The 17,201-nt window shown below is 56.1% G+C and overlaps 1 protein-coding gene across 1 annotated transcript in view; it reads right to left on the bottom strand.

The window, feature by feature from the left end:
• Positions 1 to 3,845: 3,845 nt before the first annotated feature.
• SHE (Src homology 2 domain containing E) overlaps positions 3,846 to 17,201 on the bottom strand; it is a 15,648-nt gene continuing 2,292 nt past the window's right edge. The window contains exons 2-6 of the mRNA XM_059413849.1: positions 15,871 to 15,997; positions 8,871 to 9,155; positions 7,856 to 8,012; positions 6,860 to 6,979; positions 3,846 to 5,630 (exon numbers count right to left, since the gene is read on the bottom strand). Of these exons, the coding sequence (XP_059269832.1) occupies positions 5,444 to 5,630; positions 6,860 to 6,979; positions 7,856 to 8,012; positions 8,871 to 9,155; positions 15,871 to 15,997 (876 nt within the window). The 3' untranslated portion in view covers positions 3,846 to 5,443. The remainder of the gene's footprint in view (positions 5,631 to 6,859; positions 6,980 to 7,855; positions 8,013 to 8,870; positions 9,156 to 15,870; positions 15,998 to 17,201) is intronic.

Here is a 17,201-nt window from a genome sequence, read left to right as displayed (position 1 = left end):
AAGCACACTGACGTAGCCGTGTACACAACCTCCAGAACGTTTCATCTTGCAAAACCGAAACTCCGAGCCAATAAAGCACTCCCCATGTCCCCGCTCTCGCCAGGCCCTGTGCCGACCACTCCGTTTCTGTGAATTTGACTGGGTTTCTCAGAGAAGTGGAGTCTTACATATTGTCTTCTCGGGACTAGCTCACATCACACCACAGGACGTCCTCAAGCTCCACCCTCGCTCTCGCGGGCTCAGATTCTCCTGGGAGGCGGATCCTCCATTCTGTGCGGCTAGCACTCCGGGTTTCTCCATCCGTCTGTCGGCCTGTTGTGGGCACTTGGTTGATTTCCACTTCTTGGCTACTGTGGGTTTTTTTCCAAATGTTATTTTTCTCTTGTTAACTAATGCCAAGCGTCTCGCTTAACAGCCTTCGTCCCACTGGTTTGATTGTGTTCTTCAAACGTGGGGGATTCTGCCGGCCTCCTGTGTGGACAGGAACGTGCAGGAGGCTGTGGTCTGCACCCCAGCATGCACTCTGCGACGGACCCAGGACAGGTATTGGGTTCTTACGAGTGTCCTGATCTGAACAAGGCCACCCCTGGCTCAGCAGGCGAGGGGTTAAAGGCAGACACTGTTGAAGCAGCACAGGTGGTGCAGTGAGGTCTAGTTTCATTGCTCACACCGACCTTCCACAGGTTTGGGATCTGACACGCAACAGCGCCGAACCCTGGGACCTTACATACTTGGGCACCACCTGGACTCTGAGAAACGTTACTCTGATTGCTGGGGGTGGGGGTGGGGGTGTCCAACATCTCTGTGACACAGAGATGGGCAAACTTTGCAGGCATTTGTACCACCTAGTGGCAATTTATGTGAATATTTAATGGAAATTAAAAATTTGATCCTGGGGTGCCTGGGTGGCTCAGTGGGTTAAGCCGCTGCCTTCGGCTCAGGTCATGATCTCGGGGTCCTGGGATCGAGTCCCGCATCGGGCTCTCTGCTCAGCAGGGGACCTGCTTCCCTTCCTCTCTCTCTGCCTGCTTCTCTGCCTACTTGTGATCTGTCTGTCAAATAAATAAATAAAATCTTTAAAAAAAAATTTGATCCTGAAAGACTCAGTACCATAGCCTTCTAGAACCTTCTAGAACCTCAGATGCATGTATTTGCGTGTTTCTAAATAGTAGCTTCCACTGGTGGTGCTCGGTCATGGCAGAGTATCAAAATCACCTCGTAGAAGTTTAAAAAATGACATATTTCAAGCTTCAAGACAGACTAAAGCATCAACTCCCGCAGGTGGGACTAGCATCGGTTGAATAACAAAGGAACAAAAGCAGACCTTTAAAGCAGGGTGAGGCTGGCTCCCAGGGCGGCTCAAGAAGATGCCAAGGAACTGAGGGTGAAGCTTCCCAGGGCCACGGCCAACTGGGAGGGAGCCACGCAAGAAGGGCTGGTGACCTGAGAGAGGCAACTGCCATCAGGGCGGCCAGGGGGTCTGCAGTGTCCTCTGCCCTCTGTCTGCTGTGGCCGCATGTGAGGGACAGACCCCACCACTGCTCCCTCCCAGGAAGCATTTGCAAAGGGAGGGGATGCCCCAAAGGAAGCAAAGGTAGCAAACACACCGGTTTTCTTGGAACAGTGCTCATTTAAAGTCCCATCTCAGAGCCTGCCATCTCCAGGGTACTGGCCGTGGCGACACATCCAGAAATGTTACACAACCTCTTGGACATCATTTGCCAAAGCACTAAAGCGCACCACAGGCAGGCACTGGCGCCCGGGGCCGTCTTCAGATGTTTTCCGGAGTTGGAGGAGTGGGTTAGTTATGTGAACGGGTCCAAGCCCCTAACAAAATAACCGAATGGTTGAGGACGAAATGGCCTCCAGGACGAGGATGCGACCCGCCGCCCAGGGGCGCCGTGGCGCCCGCCGCACCGGCTGCCCAGGCCTTCCCCGGGCGAGCCGGCAGCCGCCGAGCATCCTCTCCCCGCCGCGCCCGCCGCCCGCAGTTCGCGCTCCGGCCGCCAGGTGGCAGTGGCGCACCGCCGCTCCCTGCGGGGCCGGGCCTGGGGCGACCGAGCACGGACAGGTTCCGGGGCCCAAAGATCAGACGCCGGCGTGGAGGGCGATCCCGGAGGCCGGGCGCAGGTCACGGGCCGGGGCAGAGCCGCCTGCGTGGGGAGGCGTCACGGCCTCTCGCGCAGGGGTGAGTCGGAGCCCACACGCGACACCTTGTTCCCCCCCCCCCGACCCATGGAAAAGTGAGGCGTTGCCCGTGACTGAAAACGGACCTTGGACCGCAGCAGAAATGCCGGCTCCTTTAAAGAAAGGCTCAGGTGCCCGGTTCTTCTGAATCGAGCCTTAACATTTACTAGCAGTGGCCATTCAGAGTGATAGCCGTCACCAACCCCGTGGGCACATTAGGTCTCTTGCCCCGCCTGTCCCAAACCCTGGTGTCCACCTCCCCATCCCGAGACCGACGCAAAAAATGAGTAACGATTCAGGAGAGGAAAAGGCTCTTTTTATAAATGCCTGAGAAAGTACTCTGGGTCACTTAAAAGGACACTCCTCTCCCCAAAGACAGTCGGCACATCAGTATTTTCATTTAAAAGAACGATTTGAGAGAGTGAGAAAGAGACGAGTAGCAAGAGGGCCAAGGGGAGAGAGAGGAACTCTGGCGGACTCCACGCTGCGCTCAGTCTCATGACCCTGAGATCAGCACCTGAGCGGGAATTAAGAGTCGGACGTAACCAACTGAGCCACTCGGGTGCCTCTTATTTCCCTTTTTCTTTTCTTTTCTTTTTAAAAAAGATTTATGTATTTGCAGGAAGGAGCCCAAGTAGGGGGAACAGCAGAGGGAGAAGCCAGCTCCCCACTGAGCAGGGAGCCCGATGCGGGACTCAGTCCCAGGACCCTGGGACCATAACCAGAGCCGAAAGCGGATGCTCAATGACTGAGCCGCCGAGGCGCCCCGACCTTTTCCTCTATTATACATAATAACACCGCTCCACTATTCTATTCCTTGTTTAAATAGACACTCCACTGGCTGGAGTCCACCCTGGTGAAAACCACTACAGCAGCAAAGTAGACGGAAATGTCCCACAGGCCTGAGAAGAAGCAACGAAATAAAGTTGTCTCCTGAGCCGGGCAGAGCATTTGTTAAGAAGGGGTGTGCTGGAGAAGGAGCCCGGGAGGGGGGTCTGGGGAGCCATGTTCCAGGCAAGGGGTTGCTAAAGGGCAGTATACTCTTCAGCAGGAATCGGAGAAGATTGTGGGAGACAGAGGTAACGGAGAAGTACGGAAACTATGGGAAAACACGTGGACCAGGGCAAAATGACAGAAAGCCCAAGCATTCAGAGCTCAGAGAGGAAAGGCGTCACAGGGGTTTGGATAAGTGGCCCTGGAGGCCCCATGAGGAAGCATGAGGGACGAGGGACACCTGCCCGGCCTGTTTTCAGAGCACAGGTACCTGCTGCTGGTGAGGCCTCTGCGGCTGCTGGCGACTCGGCCTCAGGGAGAAAATGGCAGCTCAGCTCCTTCTAGACCTTTCTTCTTCCTCCACCCCCCACGTGGTGAGAAGGGGCTGGACCACATGCAGACTCCACATCTCCACAAAGAACAGGACACAATGTCACGGGAAAACAGTGCAGAGAAAGCACACGATGGAAGCTTCATGAACAGGTAACGCATCAGGTCTGCCGTCAAGTCTCATTATACGTTCATCACGGCTGCTGGGTGTCCGCCAAAAACCATCAAGAGTGCACAGAGAAAGGCTGCAGAGCTTTTTGGCATCAAGATTAGGGTAACTGCTATATTTCGTAGGATAGGTTTAAGTCAAAAATCAGGTTTCACTTCTAGAATGCTGAACTAAAAATAAGTTTAATAATAAATGAATTATTTGTATATGGAAGATAATAAATATTTGTTGAATGGAATTGGAACTACAGGTGCTAAAAATGCTTTTTAAAAAAATCTTATAATAAGATGTCACATGAACCAATGCACATTTAAAAAATTCTATCAGTATTTTAAAAAACAGACACTCTATTAATAAAATCATTGAGATTCAGTAAGAAAAGGTTCCCCTCCCATTTTTTAAATCAAAGATCACATGACCATCTGGCTACAACCTTAACAGAAAAGCAAGTGTCTACTAATGTGTAAATCATAACAGCAGAACGGTGGCTAGGAGCTCGAAGGACAGGCTTTCCTAAAATTGAACCAAATCAACCTTTTGTGTGTCTGTAACAGAGGCAACAACAGTGAATTCTTCAGGGATGTTGTGGTCCAAGCCTGGGGCCACCAGCAAGGCCAGACCACGGACGCCACTGCTCGGGGACTGTCGGCCGCTCACTGGGCAGGGGCCCTTCCCGGAATGCCATTCTCAGGGGTTCTTACTTACTTTTTTTCACAGTAAGTGAACTGGCAACCAAAGCTCACAGTGAACCATAAAGAGAACGCTACTATGACTATTAATATAATATGTGAAGCAGGAACTGTCTCTTTAAGACGGTTTTGTGCGGTGAGAACGGGTCTGATTTGCACAGGACAGGCACTCAGCTCCGAGGGGCAGGGATGTATGTACTAAAAATTTACTCCAAAAATACAAAGCAAATCTAACCGGGGGCACAAGTTAAAACTTGTTCCCTAACCACAGGAATGCCGGAAGGTGAACCCCGAAGACATCCAAAGTTCCGAATGAGTATTCTGTAAGGAAACGGCTGCTGAGTTTTGCACATTTTTCAGATTTTTTAAAAAATCAGAAATGAAATCATTATTTTATTCTATAACTCAGAATTATAATGATGCTGATGTTTAATTTCTGTTGCTGATTCTTAATCTGGGGGCACCTTCCTTCCTGTTCACATACATAGTAAAGATGATGGGAAAGTCCCTAGAGACTGAGAAAACAAAACTTTCTTTGAAGTCTGACCACCCACATACTCTCTGGGGCTGTGAATTTGCGTGGACTCCGGAGCTGAACCAGGACGCCTTCCCCGAGTCCTCCATATCCACGTGTTTTCCACTATTCGTCCTTGTCCCCGGGAAGGGGTCCGTGGCACACGCTCTTCTGGTCCACGTGATCAAGTTTTATTGCCCTGCATAAAGCCAGCTGCATTTTTTGTGGGTTTGCTTAGCGCCTACGTGTTCCAGGGAACACCTAGTGTTAATATTCCTGGACTCTTGACTTACCTTTCCTGAAAGTACCCCTACAAACAGAACACCTACTCCAGAGAGCAGAGGCAGCTGGTGAATTATGATTTCTTTTTGTAGAAAAGCAACAGGTCAGTAGCCAAGTGTCGCGGAACGGCTGTCAGGCCAAAGATTTTTGCCTTCTAGGTAGAGACTCCCACTTCCCACCGATCCCTGTGGGGAAGTCCAGTTCTGTCCCCCGGTGCTGGTTGGGGCTGATGCCCTGCTCAGGGGGAGGGGCCTGGCCAGGGCTCTTGCTGGCTGGACCTTAGTGGCCCTTGCTGTGCACGGGGTAGAGCAAGGTCATGTGTTCTGCTCCCTTGAAGGGCAGCTTCTCGTTGGAGTAATAGTGCACCACCTCGGGGATGCTGTCGAAGACGGCGCTCGTCTGATCCAGCGTGTACTTGCTGTCTTTGGTCTGGGCCACTATGATGTGGACGCACCCTTGACTAGTCCTGAAACAGAACAGGATGGAGGACACAGGGGTGAGCCAGCAGGGGTCCCTGCCCCCGACAGCACTCCCAGCCAGAGTGACGGGCAGGCAAGTTCCTGCCTGCCCCAGAACTGCTCCAAACTCCGCTCTCCAGGGGCTCCCAGAAGCCCCGAGGCCCTTGGCTCACTGTGGGTCATCCTTGGGGTGTTTGTCCCTAAAACACACAAGTCATCAGGTCCTGGACGAGAAAGAACAAAAAAAAAAAAAAAAAAGAAAGAAAGAAAGAAAGAAAGAAAAGAAAAGAAAAAGCCCAGCTTCCCATCTCCTGTCTCCTAGATCACCAACTAGCGCTTACGCGGTGAATGAGAGCACTGGGGTGTGGTTTAAACTTCCCCTCATCACGGGACAAGGACGTATGTAAGGTTTCCTTTCTTTCCTCCCCAAAGAATATATCAATAATAGTAATGATACCCCTGGTTTCCTCCTCCCTCCTGCCTCACCCCCCAAGCCGTGAAGCCTGCCCCGCTGTGGGTGACGGCAGCGGCCACAGGGGCCCGGGATCTCAGTGGCCCGGCTGTTCCGGGCGCCGTGCGTCCGGTGGCCGGCCCGGCCTTCCGAGCCACGCTGCTCAGACACCCCCAGCTTCTCCTCCCCTCCAGTCTGATTGTTTCAGCTGCTGGGGCCCGGCTTCCTCAGGAAGGAAACGCTGCCTGGGCCTGACAATGACCCTCCATCACGGCTCCCCCGAGCCCACAGCGGAGCAGAGAATTTCCATGATACAAGCCCCACCAGGCCCACCAGGCAAAACGAATGTTCTGGCAGAATCAGGAGGGGGAGGAACAGCAAGTCAGCGTCTCCGTACCCAGGAGAAGCTGTGTCCAAGGTGCAGGGGCATTTTGACATCAAGGGATCAGACGTGCTAAAGTCCCAAACACTAGGGAACAAGAGAGTTGCCAAATTGTCCTGCTGGAAATTCTCCCTTTTCTCTGGGATTACGTTTGTGCTGGGCCTCGCGGAGGGCCTGGGCTAGGTCCGGTCACGAGCGGCACTGAGTCACGCGGAGCAGAGAGGCCTCCTCGTCACAGGAGACCGGGGGCATCTACTAGGACCTACTACATTTGGATCCGAGCCTCTCACATCCTGTGGTCCGAGTGAAAGCACCCTACTTTCCGGCAGTACGTACCCCGCAGGCCACCCTGAGATCAGCTCTTTTCGGACCCGTCCTCCACCCCCACGCGCTCTGGTACTCACTTCAGGGCGATGGAGTATTTGCTGTTCCCTGACTCGCTATTTCGGACCAGATAAGCAGCTTCTCTGCAGGGCTGGAGTCGGCTCTCGGCCTCTGCGCGGGTGATGGCGCCGTGATACCAACTGTAGGGGGAGGGGGTGATACCAACTGTGAGGGGGACGCCCATGTCAGAACACAAACCCAGGTGGGGCCTCACACCGTGGACAGTTCTTTTTTTTTTTTTTTTTTTTTTTTAAGATTTTATTTATTTATTTGACAGAGAGAGATGACAAGTAGATGGAGAGAGAGGCAGGCAGAGAGAGAGAGACGGAAGCAGGCTCCTTGCTGAGCAGAGAGCCCGATATGGGACTTGATCCCAGGACCCTGAGATCGTGACCTGAGCCGAAGGCAGCGGCTTAAACCACTGAGCCACCCAGGCGCCCTTTTTTTTTTTTTTTTAAGATTTTATTTATTTACTGGAGAGACGGAGATCACAAGTAGGCAGAGAGGCAGGCAGAGAGAGAGGAGGAAGCAGGCTCCCTGCTGAGCAGAGAGCCCGATGTGGGGCTCGATCCCAGGACCCTGCGACCATGACCTGAGCCGAAGGCAGAGGCTTTAACCCACTGAGCCACCCAGGCGTCCCTGGATGGTTCTTTTCAATGCACTTCTCTCAGAAGGTCAGTGGCCTGATCCAGACCCTGCCTCACACTCAGGAGAGACGGGACAGACAGGGGTAATCTGGATTACCGAATCTTAATGCGGGCGTTAAGAGGACTAGGGTCCTTGAAAAGTTTTCAGTCGGTGCAGGAGAACGTAAAATCGGGCTCGTGGGGGCAGCGTGCTGTTCTGCCGTCGCACAGTGGGCTTCGAACATGGGTTCTCATTAATAAGCCCCACCCAGACGAGAATTCACGAACGAAGATCATCATGTAAAATGGGTGAGCGCACCCCCCCCCCCCCCGCCCCATCAACAGGCTCCTGGTCACTGTCTGTTGTGTGAGGACGCGAACGGGACTCACGGCTGCTTCCCCAGCGGCAGGCCCGGGGCCACCTTCTCGCCCTCGCCATGGTCCGGGCCGACCGGCTTCAGGACCTTCTGGGTCCAGCTCTTCTGCCGCTGCTGCTGCTTCGCCGGGTCCTCCTTGACGGACGGCCAGTCCGAGCCCTCAAACTGAACTGGAAAGAAGGCTCGTCGGGCACAGAGTCCACGGGGTCCACTGTGCAGGTCTCAGACACCCCCCGCACCGCTGGCTTCACGACAGTTAGGGCGCCTGCCTGACTCCGGGCGGCGGGCGTTACCGCAAGGGTCCCCAGTGGCTGCCCTCCTGGGAGACGCTTCTCTGTGCCCAGTCGTGTCGGAACGGGCCCGTTTACCATGGCTTCTAAAAACCGTGAGTTTCAGTGTATTTAGAATAAACGATGCAAGACCGTGTCATTCTATGAAACCAAATAAGTCATTTCCACCAGGAAATGGTAAAACAGAGAAACAAGCTTGGAGACAGAAACTCCTGGGCACTCAGCGGCCTCTGGGCTGGACAAACACAGATGTTCCCGAGCCGGCCCCAGAATGGACCCGGGGGTTTGCGGTCACACACCTCACCCTGTCCACCCAGCCCTGACAGGGCCGGCACTGCCCCTCGCCAACCTGGTTTTACTGGTGGGGAGAGACCCCCGACGTCTTTAATCCAAAGGAAGAGGAGGTTCTGGCCCAGCAAGCGACAAACTAGGTGCTGGACGTCCTCCGCGCATTAAAAGGGTGGATTTCTGGGGGAGGGTGACCGGCAGAACCGCCCACTGGCTCTCCCCAGGCCTCCCGGGCACCCCCGTCTGCCAGGCGCCCGGCCGGAGCTGCCAGCGGACTCACAGGGCCCTCCACAGGCGGGAGTGGACTTGGTCCCGCCGCCTGGCCTGGCGGCCCGAGTGGCTGCGCGCTGAGGCCGCGGCCGGACCAGGATTCTTCAGCAGCACCGTGTCGGGGCCTCAGCCGGGGACCCCACGCACAGGGGTCCCCGGGAGCCCCGGCCGGGCCCTCACCTGACAGCGCCCGCGCGAGCTGCTCCTTCTTCCACTCCCACGGCTGCTCGTACTCGGCGGCCGGCCGCTCGTCCTCCGCGGGCAGCCGCGCCCTCCGCTCGGGGGCCCCGTCGGGGGGCTCGTAGGGCGTGTCGTACAGCTGGGGGGGCTTCCCCACCAGCTCCTTGGAGCCCCGTCTCTTGGCTGCAGTCTCCGCTTTCGCGCTGTTCTCTCCCGACTCGCAGGGACCGTCGAGCAGCTGAAGGGCCTTCACCACGGGGTCCTTGGAACCTCGGCGCCGGATTTCTGGAAGACACGCGTGGACAGAGCCGGAGTGCGGCGGGCCCCGGACGCCCCTCCCGGACCGGCTGGGCCTCCGGTGGGCTGCACAGGCGCCACAGGGAAGCCACTTGTTCCGCAAGCCCGACAAGTGGGGAGTCCCTGAAGACCCGTTCCACAGTCTGTGGAAAGCCAGGAGGCCACAGGCACCTGCCCCCCACCCAGGCGGCGTGATTTCCACCTGCCCCGTTTCTACACGTTGGTGGAAGGCTCAGACCCCAGGACGTTCACGGCCGCCGACAGTGCTCGCTCTGTTCCCAGCACCGGCCGCACGCATGGAGGGAATCTACGTCCGCCGGACAGAGTTCAGGACTTCCAGGCATTTCCAGAGAGAGGAGGCCAGACACGGTCACAGCTAACCATGCTGGCCAGCGACAGCGGCACAGACGCCAGCAGCCAGCACCCCCAGCGGCACCGGCTGTGGTCCCCGAGCCCTCCAGCAAGGCTGTGCCGTTCCTTCCTTAATTTACAGAAGGGAAGGCTGAGGCAGAGGGTGAAGGACGCTGTCGTCACCCGGACGTGGCAGGGACTGGACGCAGGGGCAGGGAGCCGGGCTGCCCAGGCCGGGCTCCCTACGGCTGCCCTGGCCAGACTCCAAGTAGAAGAGCAGTGGGAGATGGGGTCCCCCCGATACAGAAGGTCACTTCCAGGGTAGGAAGCTGTGTGAGTTAGAGTGCACTGGGGACCACGGAGGGCTTGTTCCCATAAGGGGGAGTGAGAGGTGAGTTCAAAGGTCAGAGGCCAGGAGGGGCAGGGGTGGGGGCTGGAGCGTGGGCACACTGGCCTCCAAGGCAGGGGCACAGGCCACACTCGTGGGCGTGCGATGCAGCTGGGCTAACGGGTCCCACCGACCACAGCCCTGCTTCCCCGGGAGTTAAGGGGCCAGCAGGCACCAAGCAGCTAGGCAGCCACAGCGGGAAGGAGCCGGCAGCCTGGGACCCGCCAGAGGCCTTGGCGGGGGGGGGGGGGGGGGCATCTGCCCTCCCTGTGGCCCTTCTAGAGGCCCTTCTGGAAGCCCTCAAGCCCCCGGACACAGTCAAGAACCCTTCGAGCACAAGCATCTCAGGGCACCACCCAGGCCCGCGAGCCCCCCATGGTCTCCGCACGGCCTGGGGCGCCCAGACCACCACTCTCCTCCAGTTTCTTCTCTTCACCCCTCAAAATCCACGTCCTGACTCCAGGCAGGTGGGGCTGTGCACGGTCTCCGTTCACGCCGTCCGGCCCTGTGTCCCGGGGACGCCCGTGGAAGTCTCGTCCCGGGCTCCTCGGCTCTCTGGCCAACCCCTTCCATGGCACACGTGCCCGCGGCTCTGGGCCTGCCCTCCTCTGGGCCACACGCGGACCGCTGCTGTGTCTGCCCCTCCAGCACCGTGGGACTGGCATGTCTTACCTGGGGAGGACGCGCCATCGCGCTGAGGAGGAGTGGGGGGAGGAGACCCCAGCAGTGGGGATGCGGCTCAGAGAGACGAGGGTCGCAGGCACAAATCCGTGAAGGGTTAGGGTGTGAAATAAAAGTGACCAAGAGAAAAGCAGAGGGCCAAAGGCAGAGTGGTGCTGTGTGAGCTCTGGGCGGGCGGATGGGGGCCAGGGGAGCCGGGGTGGGGGGCGCAGCGCCAGTGACGTACAACGCACGGTGACTCTCGGGTGCAGAGCAGCTGACTTCTGTCTCCAGGAGGGGCAGCGGGCAAAACACTCAAGGGAAAGTGGGAAAATCAGGACACTAACTTCAAAAGAGTGAGACTGCACGGGGCTCCGACTGTAGCCCGCTCCAGCCCTGCACCCTGCGTCGGTGGTGTCGGAGGCGCCCACTGCCCGGTCCCGGCGCCAGGCACCGAGCTAGCCAGTCTGGGGCACGGGATTCTCATGGGACGTGAAGCCTGAGAAGCCCTTGCACACCCCCTAGTCCCTAGGGCCCCCGTCCGAGCTCCTCCTGCCCCCACAGCCTTCCTGTCATTGCTAGCTCCCCGGCAAGGAGAGGGGTTCTCCCTGGGTCTGCACCCCCACATGGAAGGGTGGGAGGTCCTGCCCCGGGGCCAGGCTGGTGCCTGGGGCCATGTGAGGCCCGTCCGTCCACACCCCTCCTCGACATTATTCTAGACGGAGTTACGGGGAACCAGAAGCACAAGCTGCTCCTGGTCCGGGAAGACAGGGCTGGAACTCAACAAGAGCGTCTCTGTAGAGCTAAGAGAAGGAAAGACAGGACACGGACTTCAGAGGGTGAACTTAGAAGCTGTAAGTTTCTGATCAAGACCTCAGTATGCCCTCAGTTTGGACGGCCTGGCGCAGGCCGGGTCCGTTTCCCCAGAATCCTGCCCTCAACTCTGTCCCAGCGGACTGAAACCCAGGGTCGGTTCCAACTTTAAGACACAGAAGTCCTGCTCACAGGGAAAGTTCCAGGTTTGTGTTGTAAGAAGTATGATAATGAGGGTCCGGAGTCCTTACCATGCGTGTTTGCGTGCGGCGAGGGCCTGCGCCCCCGAGACTTGGCGGGGGGGGGCCCGGGGAGCGGGCGGGCAGCCGGCTCGGGTAGGCCCCTCTCAACAATGTGTCGTCGGGGGAAACCAGGGCTTGCACGGCCCTCCACACCCCCCTAGCCCCCACCTGTCCCCCACCTGGGGCGCTGTGGACGCAGGAACCATCGGGAGCTGGGAGCGGGCCTCGCTGGGGGAGAGCCGCCCCGGGCGTGCAGGGCTGGCCCCGGGGGCGGGGGGAAACGGCTGAGGAGGAGGAAGCGGAGAGGAAGCTACGCCCCGGCCCTGCCGACAGAGGCCATTTACTGCGGGGACAACAGAGAGCAGACTAACGCCACCGCCCGCCGCCGGAGCCCGTGCAGGACGGAGCTGGGCCCTCACTAAGCTGGCTGTCGTCGGCAGATACGGGTCCTCTGCGCTCGCCCGGAATTCTCTTGGAAGACACAAGGCGCCCTGCAGCGTCCGAGCAATGGCTAAATGCACGGGACACGTGTGTACTAGGCGTGTTACACCAGTGTCCAGCATGGGACACGCGTGGTCCCACTTTCACAGGTGACTAAACCGAGGCCGGGCACGGTGCAGGCCCTGATGCCCGCGGTTCACGCAGAGCGTCGGTCACCATGCTGGCAAAGCCATCGGCTCTCTTGGAGGCTGTTCTCCATCAGAATCAGAAAAGGGCTGTTCCTGGTCACATCTTTTATTCCTACTCTAGCTTTTGATTTAAAATGACGAATGGGGGCGCCTGGGTGGCTCAGTGGGTTAAGCCGCTGCCTTTGGCTCAGGTCATGATCCCAGAGTCCTGGGATCAAGTCCCGCATCGGGCTCTCTGCTCAGCAGGGGGCCTGCTTCCCTTCCTCTCTCTCTGCCTGCCTCTCTGCCTACTTGTGATCTTTGTCTGTCAAATAAATAAATAAAATCTTTAAAATTAAAAAAAAAATAAAATGACGAATGGGGTGCCTGGGTGGCTAAGCATCGGCTCCTGATTCTCGGCTCTGGTCGTGGTCTTGGCTCAGGTGATCTCAGGGTCGTGAGATCGAGCCCTGTGTTGGGCTCCAAGCTTGGGGGGAGTCTGCTTGAGATTCTCTCCCTCTGCCACCTCCCCTGCCCTCTAAAAAATAAGTGAAATGACTTGAGTATTTTCTTATTGAATAAATCTAAATATCTGAACAAAAGCAGATGTAACTCAGGAGCCCTGAAATTTAAGCTTTACCAGAAAGTAAAGACTAATTACAGAAGTCAGAAATCTTCTGTATTTTTTTCCATAATGGTTTTTTTAAAATGGGCATCCCAACACTGAGGTTCTCCTTTGGATCTGTTTGAGCAAGCCAACAAAACCATCTGCAAGCAAAAATAAAACTGAAACCCCCCCGAGACAGGATATGAACCAGTAAAAGCAGATGTGGAAGGACCCAGCATCTCTGCTGTCCACGTGGACACGGCCTGGAGCGGTTCTGGACTTGGGCACCCTCGCTGCAGGCTGGGCGCTTCTAACACCTCCGCACGGGGCCACAGGGCTCAGGCAGGGGCAGGTGAGCCTGGCGCCGACTTAACAGGGTGTCAGCCTTGGAAACGGGTCTCCCACCGAATGACGTGTTCTTGGAGCTGCCTAAGACCCTTCCCGTGGAGCTCCGGACGCTCCACTCGGTACTTTCTGCTAATGATTCTGCTAAAATGTTCCTGCTAGTTTAGCAGAACAGAGAAGTTTACTGCCTGCATTCATAACCCTATCCTCCTGTGAACGATTCTGTGGGTGAATCTAAGGGAGAATTTATTTATAAACTTAGCAATTCCTAGCGTTCGAGGTGAAGAGTAAAGTTTCGGAGGGATTCCTCCAGTGACTGGGCCGTCGGAGAGGAAGTAGTGCCTTCCGTTCCTTCCTCTGTTCTGATCCTGACTTCACAGCACTCACTGCACCTTCCAAGGACCTATTTTCTGGTCTCTTGGTATTAGGTCTGTTGGCCCCTTGGGCTGTAAGAGGCATGTCGGTCCTCATGCCGGTCCAGGAGGACACGGGTCAGGTGGGTCTGGTTTCCCGGCTGCCAGAGCCCAGCGCATGAACGCCCGAGGAGCGTCTGCTGGACGGTGGAAAGCCACATCGCCAGTGGCGTTGAGGCAGCTGGGCCACCCCGTCCTGCGGGGACCAGCAAGGCCAGACAGGGCCTGGGGTTCCCTCGCGCCTCACCATCTCCTGAAAAATGCAGAAACTAAAGAAAAATCCCTAATATTTTCAAGAAACAAGCATTTCCGAAGTGGGACATGAGCATACGAGGAGCAACTGGACGAAAATGTAGAAGGTTTAAAACAAAACAAAAACAAAACAAAGCCCCAGCAGCAAATCTTTTATTTCCAGCTTCCGATCAACTCACTTCCTGTTATTCTGTCCAGCTGCGGGCTACGGAGAGAATTAGGGGTGTACTCTCCGCACGGGTCAAGAAGGTGCTTTTTGACAGAGCTTTTAAGAGACTTTAAAATTCGTGGATTTTAAGACAAAATAACCTATCAAGTTTTTAAAAGTTTAATAAATTTGAATTTAATCTCCAATTGAATTAATCTTATATTCTTAAACAGATGCATTCACGTAAACTGCAAACAGAGGCTCACACTTAATAAACCCTCAAATATCAAACACTATTATCATCGTGTTTACTTCATGTTGCACAATTCTGATTTTTCAATACAACCCTCTTTGCGGGTCTGCGTGGAAAGACGCCTTACTCAGTAAAGTGCCTTTTTACCCATCGGTTCAAAGGGGTCCGTCCAATCTGGAGGGGGAGATCCTGGGTCTACTTTCTGCTGTTTCTTAAAAAGTCTATGAGCACAGACAAGTCCGGGTCTCTGTGATTTTGTACCAAGAGGAGAGGACTGAAGTCCATGAGCCCACAGTCTTGTGAGGAGTTTATGGGGGGAAAGCAGAGCATTTCCCCCCTATTATCAGTGAGGCCCCACGAATAAACAGCTGGGACAGTGTAGATAAATTACTTATTCCGGTCAGTAAGAAAGAGAAGAATAAAAATTGAAGGACAAAAGAAAGATAAAGATAAGTCAAAATTATCTTTTTTTTTTAAAAGAATATCTTTTTCTTCGACTTTAGGTAAAAGTAAAACTTTCCCCCTGCTCCTTACAAGCCTCTGTTATTTTTTGACTAAGTTCATTTTCACTTCCTTTCATTCACAGATTTCGTTAGAGGTCACAGTCTAGTGACCTTCAGGGTCACAGCCTGGCCAGGGTACACCCTCGCCAGCCTTATCTCTGTGCGCAGGGAAGCAGGGCGCGGCGCCCCTTTCCTGCTGTAGCTCATGTTCATTCTGAAGCTGTCCTGACCCTTCCAGGATGCTGAGTCCCCTGTGCTCGCCTCCTCTGAGACCAAGCCCGCAGGGCCTGTGCCTGACGGCTTTTCAATCTGTTTCCAAACAGGGGAGAGTCTGGAACGTGTGGCCGAGTCCCTCCCCAGGCACGGACAGGGGTGCCGTGGGTCAGTGCTCAGAAACACATTTTTTCATTATGGATTAAAGAACGTTAAAAAAAATTGGGTGAATAAATTACTCTAAGTTTCCCAAATAAATCTAAGTAACTTAGTTCATGATATTTTTAAGTATCGTTTATACAAACTTAAGAGAATTACGAATAAAAAGGGAAATCTGGACACTAAAAACCATAGAGCGAGTGCTTTGCTCGCCTTAGACCTGTTCCAACTTGAAAGGTCCCAGCATCTGCGGACTTTGGTTTTAGGCGGCGTGCGGGGCCCAGGCTGGCTCGGACCAGGGCAGCCGCTCCTGCTTTTGCTGTGGTACCACAGAGCTCCTTGCACGGTAACAGAGGATCTCGTCGTGGGCACACCTGCCGACCACGTGAAGCCCCCAGCTAGAGATTCACGACTCCCCCTTACCAATGTCAAAGCTTTCAAAGCAGCCGAGAAATGCACATGACCACTCTCTACCCTGAAGGTCATGTCCGCAAACTCACAAGCATCATTTCACACAGAATTAGGAAAACATTGAAGATCCTGCAGATTCTCACACCGAAGGATACAGAACCAGAAAGGAAGTTCACTGGGTATTCTGATCCTGCTTTGGGACTGATTTGTTTCTGCCAGTCAGCATGGCCTGCTTCAGGCCGTCATGTCTTCCCCACACATGTGGGGTCAGGACTGCCCCGCCAGCGCCTGAGGCTCCGCCCCCTCGCGCCCCTCCCCCCGCGCCCCTCGCACTCACCTGTTATCATTTGCTGCGCATCGTAGGGTTCCATGTAGCCGTCATTCTCTCCTGCCCTCTCTGCGTCCCTTTGGCCTCTCGTCCGTTTGGCGTCATAAGGGTCAGCATAGTCTTCCAAAATGATGACCTTGAAAGAACGGGAGAGGGGAGCGGCCAGGGTTAGCACACCCGGACGGCCACGGTGTCAGAATGGCTATGAATCATCTCTGACTCGAAGCCGCGGTCCCCCCGGTTCTGGAGCGTTCACTCGGCCTCACGTTACCATCCACGTTACCAGGGGACAAACTTCTCCTCTGTCTCGGCGGCGTCACCGACTGGCAACGGTTCACCACACTCTTGCCCATTCCCCAGCACTGCCCGGCAGTGCGTTCGGGGTGTGGGGGTCCCTGTGGCAGGACGGGATGTGGGCGTGGAGGGTGGCGATCACTGCAGAGCCCCTTCCCTGGGAGGTTGATCTTTCTAAGGTCAACCTGGAGGGCCACACGGGCCCAAGTCGGTCCGTGCCCCTGTGACACTGGGCGTCCACTGGCACTGCTGAGACACCATCAGGGGTCACCGGAAGACACCGGCTGCCTCTGGTCCTCCGGGGATCTGCAACCCCCTCGGAGGGAAGGGCTTCAGAAGTGTAAGGGATAGCCCCAGACAGGACGGGGGGTTCTGGGTTCCGGAACTCCCCGGCTACAGTCAGAGTTCTGGTCAGTATCCGCGGCAGAAAGCATCGAGTCTTCCAGAAGAGAAAGGGGCCCGAGCCGTGGTGTGTCTGGTCGGTTCTGCTCGGCGGCTGCTGGGCGACAACGGAGGCCCCGCGGCTGAGCCCGACAGGCTCTTCTCGGGCCGACAGTTTTGTGGGAACTGTATGGGGACAGAAAGCACACACTTGCCGGACAGCAGTGTGCCCCCATAATATACACTCTTTACTCCAGATGAAGAGGGAGACGGAGTAAGAGCCAACGAGCAAAGAAAGGGGAACCAGACTCAAGGGAGGAAGTGCCCGGTCCGGCTCGGGTCTCCAGAGAGTTTCTGGAGAAGCAGAGAAGCATCAGCAGCGCCGGCAGGAAAAAAAATGAACAGAGAGACACACGGGGATGGCAGCCTGCCCGGGAGGAGACAGCCTGAGGAAGGGCGGACCTCCACAAGGGATGCCCCAGCAGCCTCCGCAGAGCGCCCCCAGCTCTGTTCTCACTGCCGGCCGCTGGTCCCTGCCCCCCCCCCCCCCCCCCCCCCCCCCCCGCCCGCCCCGGACGCCCGCGCCCCCCCCCCCCCCCGCCCCCCTCCACCGGGCCCCCCCCGGGGGAGCCCCCCCGGCCTCCGGGCCGGCCGGGGCCGGGCCC

The sequence above is a fragment of the Mustela nigripes genome, chromosome 10, assembly GCF_022355385.1.
Source record: "Mustela nigripes isolate SB6536 chromosome 10, MUSNIG.SB6536, whole genome shotgun sequence".
Taxonomy (NCBI): Eukaryota; Metazoa; Chordata; class Mammalia; order Carnivora; family Mustelidae; genus Mustela; species Mustela nigripes.
Note: the sequence above shows the minus strand (reverse complement) of the source record. Positions and strands in the feature narration are given on the sequence as shown.